This window comes from Drosophila innubila (genome assembly GCF_004354385.1).
Source record: "Drosophila innubila isolate TH190305 chromosome 3R unlocalized genomic scaffold, UK_Dinn_1.0 2_E_3R, whole genome shotgun sequence".
NCBI lineage: Eukaryota > Metazoa > Arthropoda > Insecta > Diptera > Drosophilidae > Drosophila > Drosophila innubila.
In genome coordinates, this window is record NW_022995380.1 from 21,255,179 (window position 1) to 21,264,432 (window position 9,254).

General features: G+C 39.6%; 1 protein-coding gene across 1 annotated transcript; it reads right to left on the reverse strand.

The window, feature by feature from the left end:
• Window positions 1-6,754: 6,754 nt before the first annotated feature.
• LOC117790548 (GATA zinc finger domain-containing protein 14) lies at window positions 6,755-8,386 on the reverse strand. Its single transcript, XM_034630025.1, has 2 exons — window positions 7,431-8,386; window positions 6,755-7,376 (listed from the first exon to the last, which is right to left on the reverse strand). The coding sequence occupies exons 1-2, from the start codon at window positions 8,291-8,293 to the stop codon at window positions 6,977-6,979; spliced, it is 1,263 nt and encodes a 420-aa protein (XP_034485916.1). The 5' UTR covers window positions 8,294-8,386; the 3' UTR covers window positions 6,755-6,976.
• Window positions 8,387-9,254: the final 868 nt, after the last annotated feature.

A 9,254-nucleotide genomic window follows, 5' to 3' on the forward strand; every position in this document is an offset into this window, starting at 1 on the left:
GTGTGTTTGTTAGTCAAAGCGTCTGCGGTGACATTATTAAGAAGTGGATACGGTCCCGGAGATTGGAGATGGAAGATGCGAGAAGTGCGATGTGAGATGAGAAATGGGAGACTGTGGAGAGTACGCACATACTCTCAGGCACTCGAGTTATTGACAAGTTTATGTGCTTAATCCTTCCATAAAGCGCACCATTAAAATGCCAACAAAAGGTACTTTATATGAAAATTTTGTTCGCTCTGCCACTTTTATCGCCGAGTCGCCTTCGTCGTTGTCATTCGTTCATATTTCAATAAACGCACCGAAATTTGAATGCCTCTTGTCCATTGCGGAGTTCATTACGACAGAGTGCGAGTGAGACAATCGTCAATTATGGTCGTATCGGATGCGGATGTCATACGAGATGAACTAAATATTCCAACTCTATGGACTTCGTCTCAACAGCTGCCCTGCTTAGTGGGAAGTTAGAGAACAACTTCGTTGTAGGACAGTTTCTTCAAGTGCTTGGGCATTTTTATTGCTAAACTCGTACAAAATATTGAAAAAATTGACGGATGATATGCAATGCTGGTTTAGGAAATACCCTGTTGAAGTTTGAATTGTCATTATTACATTATTTGTCAAGAGGGAGCTTTATTTTTCTTTTAAAATACGGAGTTAAATAAATAAGAATTCTATTGAGCAACAATTGATTTTTTAGCACATAAAGCTTTCAGAATTAAATAGTAAAATACCCATCATAATTTATAAATTATGAATTTTGTATCATACAATAACTGATCTTCCATCACAATATTCAGGATAACTGATAGTCGAGATAAAATTCCCCAATTTAATTATGAATCGCTGTTTGTCTTTTATTCAACCTTGCCAGCAATAATTTAGAAAGCAATAGATAAATTCAATACATTTTAAGCATATTCAATTTACAGACTATATAAATCTTCAGATCTCTGAGTTATGCCCTTCTACATGTTTTCCACTCAGGGGTATGAGTGTATAAAAATGAAAAAGCCGAGCTGCTATTTGCGGCAAAACTCACGAATCTGCAATAAAAATGTTTCGGCACTGACAAAAAAACGTGTGACAAGTGGAACCGTTGAGTTCAGTTCTCCAAATGAGGCAGGCATTAATTTGAAAATATTTTTTTTTGTTTATAGGTTTGGCTTGTGTGGATGGGCTGCCATGTGTCTGGTTAAGTCAGTACATGTGTTTCATTATTTTTCTTAAATTTTGTTTCTTATTTTTGGGGGACAATATGAAAGCTCAGTTTGTTGCAAGATCTGTGGCGGCCACATTTAAGCGATTTCACATTTCTTAATGATTTTGACAGCTGAATGATGTTTCATTTGCAGCTCGAATTGTAGTTGTTGTTTATTTTGTATGGGGGATTCATATTTTGTTTAATTTTTACACCAATTGCGTCAAGTGGCGGTCTTTAGTGAATGCCAGTCAAAAGACAGATGCAGATGTTGACTTCAAGAGAAGCAAGAGATAGCAAGTGTAAGAATGGAGAGTTGACAAGTGAGTCACAGTCATGACTTGCCCATATTTTGTTGCAGGATTAATTAGGCAACAGCCAAAAACCTAACAAAGACTTCATTAATGGCAACCTGAGCAGCCAAAGGGGATTTCGGGATCGAGACGCATGTCAAATGCTGATGGACAGTGCTTTTAATTTTAATACTAATACATCATAATGCGTCAGGCTGAGGCTGGAGTCAACACCCCGCAAGGTAGTTTTGTCCGTCTATCCGTCTGTCCGTCTGTCCTGCTGTCCGTCCATCCGTGCGTGTGTGTGATAAGTCTCTCGAAGCACAAAAACACACGTACAAATTTCACAACAGTTGGTACTCCTCACCAGGATTTTAGACAACCCTCCCCCTCTCTGGTCTAGACGGGTGCGAAAATCAAGCCAAAGGCAGCATTTTGGGTGGTTGCTGCAACGTCAAGGTGAAAGCCGCTTAAGGTACATACACGTCACCCTCTTTCCCTTGTTTTGAACAAGGATGGGGAGGAAGTTGAAACCATTGTTAGAGCTCAACATGTGCGCGATTGGATTAAGTGGCAGCAGCAACGATTCAAGGACAATCAACTGCACAGCGTGTGCAACATTCAGTGTTCAGTGTGTGGCGTGTGGCGTGTGGCAAGTGTGTGCTGTGAACTGTATGCTGACGATTTGAACGTCACCTTCTGTCCAATTTGAAGTTAGACCGCGTAACAGAAATCCATTAAGGTGACCATTTTATTTGCTACATTAACAAAAATGAGGGTTAAATGCACGTCTTTAACCATCTGCTGCAATTCGAGATTGCCAAAATGTTTATGGCTTACTTAACAAAAGTGTTAATTGACAAAAACGGCAAATGAGTTTCAAATGCAGTCAAGCGAAATGGTCAAAAGGACTTCAAAAGGCACTGTTCGTGATAAACATATAAATATCTATGTAAAACTGTCAGGACAGTATTCCCAAAAATTTATTTGAAGAGAAGAAATATTGGCATATTTGTTTTTCATTTTTTAAAAATACTTACAGAAATGGGATTCAATTATTTATATTTATAAAATATTTGAGAGAACAAACGAGTAATTTTCTTAAGTGGAACAAATTGGTAAATTTGTTTTTATTATTTTCAAAAATATTTGCTTTATTTCAAAATGTTTTAAACACCATAAGAAAGTAATGATTTTGAAGGAAAAAAATGGTCATATTTAATTTTTTTTGATTCCATTATTTATATTTTTATTTTATTATTATTATTTTTGCTAAATAAAATTAAATATGTGAATTTGCTGCTTTGTCAAAACAATTACATGACATACTATATATTCCAAAAGTGTATGCTAATTCTTGCAGCTGGTGGCAGGACGACTTCTTGGGGCAGCTGCTTAGAACAAAGTCAACGACGTCGCCCACGTGCGTGGCATGCAAGGAATTTCCAATCAATTTTAATTGGCACGCCATCAATAAAGCAGGCAGCTAAGAAAGAGAATAGGAGAGACAGAGACACAGAAAGAGAGAGAGAGAGAGAGAGAGGGGGAATGAGTGCTATCAAGATTTGGAGTTTTCTAAATTTCAAGATTTTCCGATTTACCATTTCCATTGTATGTCGTGTTGAAATTCCAAAAATGTTTGTGCATAATTTTAATTAGAGCATTTTTCCTATTTTGCGCAATTTATCTTGCCGCCTCAGTTTCAGTTGAGTTTCTCGTATTCAGCTTCGACTCGATAAGTATTTATTTATAAATGCGTGTGTGGCAAACGCTTCAAGTGTCAGCGTGGCATGCCACTTTTAACTGGCAATGAGTGTCAGCTCATTGCAATAAATTATTTTAAATGAGCATATCGACAATGTCTTGTGTGGGTGCCCCACGGAGCAACATCTAAGAAGTACATAATACCTCGATACTTGCCTTTTTTGAATACTCGGCATCTGAGGCATTTTTACGAGAAATGCCCTTTGACATGGACTATGTGTTGTGCCCAAAGATCTGAGGTATGCGTATATGCTATAAATTAATAGTTACTTCAATAGACTAGGGGAGAGGTGGAGGGGTCAGTGAGCTCATAGATAAATCTTTCAAGCGAGCCAATCAAAACTTGTGCCTCAGCTCATTTAAATGCTCTTTGGGGCTGCACAACAAACTCATTTAAGTTTTCCAGCCAAGTGCAGTCCAGATAGGTAAAAAGGATAACGTCGGCACACACAGAGAATATAAGAAGAAGAAGTGGAGAGAGTAAAAATACTACCGAAATTGTCGCTAAGGGATTGGCAGCGCCAACTTTTGCCAACCGTTGTCGTTGTCGTTGTCGGCTTAATTGCCAAGTGTCCTTGGCCAAGTGCAAAGGGAGCCTTAATTGCTGACTGTCCCCTTCTGCACTGCCACTCCCACTCCCACTCCCCCTCTCGTTTGGTAGTGGCAAAGCAAACAGGCAAAGGCAACGGTCAGTTGTTGAGCAGCTTCCTAGGCCAAGCTTCAAATGTTTAATTGCCATTTAGTCCTTTTTAATGGACTCTACTGTACTGGTCGCTTCCTTGCCCAACTGCCCTCTCTCTCTCTCTATCTGTCTCTCTGTCTCTCTTCATTAATGTCCACGTCCAGATTTGCGCTCACCTCCTTGTCCTGTCGATACATTATCTCCGGCCTCGTTGTAGTAGTTGTTGTTCTTTAGATAAACTTGCAAATGCTAGCATTTTAATAGCCCGAAAAACCAACGACCATTGGAGACGCAGCGTTTTTGACTTAATATGCCACAGTGCCACACAGTTGTTGTTATCGCTCCATCGTGTATGTGTCCTGTCTCCTGTGTGCTCCTGTGTGTTTGCTCCTTCTGCCCTCAACTCCCGTTTAGGTTGCATAAATTTTGGCTTGAATTGCTTGTTGCCATTCTTAATCTCATCGTTGTACTTGTTGTTGTTGTTCTTGTTGCTGCTGCTGCTGCTAATAAGACATCGTCGATAGCATGACAATTAGCCGCAACTACATTTAAAATATGTATGCATGTATTACTTCAGGCAACTTGTCTGGGGTTTTGCTTTAATTGTTTCTTGGGGTTTCGTTGAAAGCGCAAATACAATTTGATTGCTGTTATCATAGCTAGTATCTGTTGCCAATATCAAATATTGCCATTTATGCTCCGTTTTGACCAACTCTTTGATGACCTTTAGGTCACAGTCTTAGCACATAATGCAGTTTCAGCTTTTGCACTTACATTTAATTAAAAATTGTCAGAAATGTTGCAGTCAAGCAAACTCGACTGTGAGAGATCCTGTACTTATTGAAAAAGAAAATCATAATAACATAAAAAAATATTGCAAAAGTCATAAAAAAAAATTTCTCTACACCTTATAGACAGACAGAAATATTTGTATTTACCCGGCTGTTTTTGCTGATCAAGAATTTATATATTTTATGGCTGTTTGACACCTTGTGTTTTTTTAATACAGGGTCTAAAAAGTAAAAGAAATATACGCTTTATTATTAAATTACTCCCCTGAAATGCTAAGGGCAGCTGCCCCGCCCACATTACCCGACCCTGATCTTGACATAAACATAAACTTTGCGCCTTTTGTGCTGAGAAAGACTCCTGCCGGCCAATGTAATGTATCCTGGCCAGCGGCGGCTAAGCGGCAACAACACAACAAAAAACACCTTTAATATTTTCATTATGAAGTCATTCAGCGCGATTATGAACGCGTGACCCCCGAGGCGATTCACAGCATCCAAAGAGTCCAGAAACTCAGCTCGTCCTAATGAACAACAGCAGCAAGGACAACAGGACAACAGGACAACACTTCAACGTGGCTGATGCTGATGCTGATGAAAGTGGCTCAAAATGCTAGCAAAAAAAAGGAAGCAGAAGCTGAAAGCTGGAATAGCTGGATTCTGAGCTGAGGTAAATTACAATTTTGTTTATAAGTGGCTGTCGCCCTGGGAGGGTCCTGTTCCTGTTCCTGTTGCTGCTGGCCAAGTGCAGCTGTACCTAATAATCATAATAATTGCGCCATGGGCGTCGACATCGTCAACTTTGCCAGACGCCAACACCGTCAACGACAACGACAACACCAACAACAATTGCTTATAAAGTGCGTGTGACACATTAACGAAACGAAACGAAACGAAAAAAAAAGAATGGAAAATAGAAAAGAAAAACCGGGGAAAAAACGCGGAAAAGTGCTAAAGAAAAAGGCAAATAAAATGACGGGGCCAGTGGGCAAAACTTCAAAAGAAATAAAAATAAAATGAAGAAAGAAAAGTCTTTTAATGCCGTGAATTTTACGCGGGATTTCTATAAAGTGCAGCACCCAAAATTAAGGGTGGTGGCAAGTGTAAGTACCTCCAGGAAGGGTGGGGGTTGCGGCTGCGGTTTGTGCGTCGAAGAAAATTGAAAATGTTCGTGCGTAAATTGACTTTGAGGCCGAGGACATAGGACATAGGACAAAATCAGGCCAGGCAAAAAATGTAAATGGAAACAAGAAATTGAAACTCAACTGGCCGTCGAGTTGTTCCGTTGTTTAGTTCACCTCATGTCCGGGACGGGGGAAGCGATCCACTTTTTCAAATTGAATTTTCTTGGGATTGCTGTGAACAAGGTCCAGGCAGCGGAAGCAAATTAAAAAGAAATTAAGCCAATTTGCTTGTTGGCCAGGCCACTCACAATTCGCGGCTCAATTTCAGCTGCAAGTGCCCTCCTTGTTGTGGCTCGTAAATCTTGGCACCATAAATACCAGGAGCTCCACAAACGAGTGTGCCCAACTCAATTCGCGACGTCGTCTCGCTTGGCCGCCAACATCTTCATTTCGGCGTGAAATTCTTTAATCTCATTCAATTCAATTAGTTCGAGTTGACTAGTTAATGCCGCGTCTAAGTGTCCTTTTGCGAATGTCCTTTTGGCCAACTCCCATCCCCCCCCAAGCTTAGGTGTTCCATGTGGTTCTGTCTCCTTCCCTCTCAATTCCCCACCTTTTTGTCACTGTGCATTAACTTTTGAAATTTATGGGTCATTTAAGAACAGGAGCAAATGGCAGGCGAATTTGTTAGGGATTATATCAAGCAATAATTAACAGATACATTTTGATAGTCCAAACCAATTAATCTAATCAAAATAATGATTAAAAATTTATTTAAGATTATGCTTCTGATCCAAGTTATAAAATTGTTTAAAAATGGGATAAATCTTATGCTAAACAGAACCTCTGACTTCTGTTCTTAATTGAGATTCTGTTGAGATAAACTAGACTGTTGACACTGGTTATTAATGCTAATATAAATATAAGTTTATTCAACGAACCGCCAATTTAGATATGCTCTATTGAGTGTAGGGTGTGTAGGGATAGAGTATATCAGATTAAGAGGATTGGTATCATTTCTGTAAAATGGTGTAGTTTCCAGTAGCACTTGTAGTTGTTCACAATAAAAGGTGATTAAGTAATTTTCGCATTTTAAGCTAGAAACTAGTGTTATGATTTAAAACTTTTTATATTGGCGGCTCTGGGTCCGCTGTTGGCCGGCTACCGCCAGGACGAGGATCTAGAGCCTCCTCATTGACTTCAGTCTGAGCTGTAGCTTCATCGCGTGGTTTGGCATTGCCAAAAATAATGGCAGCCTGTTTGGTCTTGGCCAGGGCATTGATGGGTTCGGTTACAGTACGAGGATTGAGAATAATCTTGGGACGATCATCGTCATCCAAGCAGGAAATCGGTGGACTGTTGCCACCAGTTTGAGGCGCATTACGCTCATTGGGATTGTAGTGACCACGACGATCCCGGGTGCGATTCTGGCCAAAGTTGGCATAACGGGCGCTGTCGCTGCTGATGCTGCGTTGACGCTGCGAACCGCCGCGTCCAAAGTTGTTGCCATTATTGCGATTGTTGTAACTGAATAAAGAGTGGACAGTTGAGTGAGTTGCTGAGATACTCTAACATGCTTACCGATTGTTGTAATTGTTGTTGTAGTGCGGATAACTGCGACTACTTTGGAAGCTGGTTGAGGATATGTGCGGCTCCACAGTCTGACGAGGACTTCCCAAGCTGGAGGTATCCTGACTCCCGCCAATGGAGCCAAACTCGCTGCTGTTGCTGCCGTCGTTGCCCTGGAAGCCATCGTGGTTCAGCTGTCCCCGCCCTGTGGAGCGTCTCATGCCACCGCCACGACCGCCGCCACGATTGCTGTTGTTGTTGTTGTGATAGTTGCCACCATGTCGAGGACTTCCCTGTTGTCGGTCCATCTGGAAATTGGAGCTGGAATGACCTCCGGGACTATTTTGTTTACGCGAGTATTGGCCATGGTAGCTCTGTGCTCCAACACTATTGTCGCGTCGATAGTTGCGACGCTGATTGTCGTTGTTGCCACCGCCACTGGATGTTGCACCACCGCCATTGTTGCCACCACCGCCAGCACCACCGCCAGCACCGTTCTGCCGGCGATTATCCGCAATGTCGATGCGCAGTGGCGCCGACAAATTGTCGAGCTTAATGCGTCCATTGCGGGATAGAGCGCGCTTCAGTTGATCAAGAGTCTCGAATTCCACATAGCCATAACCCTTGAACTCGTCCGTCTCCCGATCCTTGATTAGGCGTACGTTCTTCACATCGAAGTCATTGAATATTTTCATAACATCGCCCTGAACTAGACCCTTGGGCAAATTCCCTACAAATGCAATGTAGGGCGGTTCGGTTGGCACTTCACGATTTCGAATCCGGAAGAAGCGATTGCGATTGTTAAAGTTACGATATTCTGGGTCATTATTGTTGTTGCTATTGTTTCCTCTGTCATTGTTGGACCGATCCGCCATATTATTACGAGCTTGCGAGGTTTTCAAACAATATATATATATATATTTTAAGTCCGGAGCTCGTATTTCCAGACGCTGTGGGAAAAGGTCTATGAGTGACATTGGAATGTCACTCATTTGACATTGCTCCAAAACTCACTAGATTTTTTTGTTCGTTATTTTTCGAATTTCGGTGATTGAATAGTTGACAGACAAGTGGAATGGTCGAAACGTTTTTAACATTATAAAAATTGAAAAGGAAACTTTAAATTAATAACAAAAAGAACAACGAATTTAAATAATATATTTATACAGTATAAGTATCAATAAGGATATTTTAAATCAATAACAAAAAGAACAACGAATTTAAATAATATATTTATACAGAATAATTTTTAAAAATAAAATAAAATTCGTTAAATTTGAATTAAATAATATATTTATTACTTATAATTTTAAAAAATAAAATTTTTTATTTTGTGTGATTATAAATTATTTTGGATGCATATTTTTATTTGCAACTCAAAAAAATCCGTTAAAATTGAATTAAAGTAAGTCGTTTTAACTATATATTTTTAAAAATTAAATTTTTTATTGTATATGATTATAAATAATTTTGGATGCAAATTTTTATTTGGAACTTAAAAGAAATCTGTTAAAATGGAATTAAAGAAAGTCGTTTCAACTCAGAATTAGACAAAATATTTTATGTAAAAGATTTCTAAAGTTTTGTGTTGATTTATCAATTCACTTGGATCTTATTAAGTTTTAAATATTGCTTTTAAACTACGAATGTAACAATATGATATGATAATTAGTTTGTAGTTTCTATTTAAACTCCACTTCAAGAGTGTAAAAGTTGGCCAAAGCCAAGGTAAATCATAAATGATAAATGTTGGCGCCTCGCTGCGCTGCTTACCCTTCAGTATCCTCTTTCCTCTTAGAATTGCACGCAAAACATCCATCTCCAACTCCATCTCCA

What these genes read in the sequence shown, in the direction of transcription:
- LOC117790548 (XM_034630025.1), bottom strand. Translation starts at nt 8,293, where the DNA reads ATGGCGGATCGGTCCAACAATGACAGAGGAAACAATAGCAACAACAAT. An exon ending in AACAACAATTACAACAATCG is followed by an intron (nt 7,377 to 7,430) that starts GTAAGCATGTTA and finishes CTCTTTATTCAG; the next exon opens with TTACAACAATCGCAATAATG.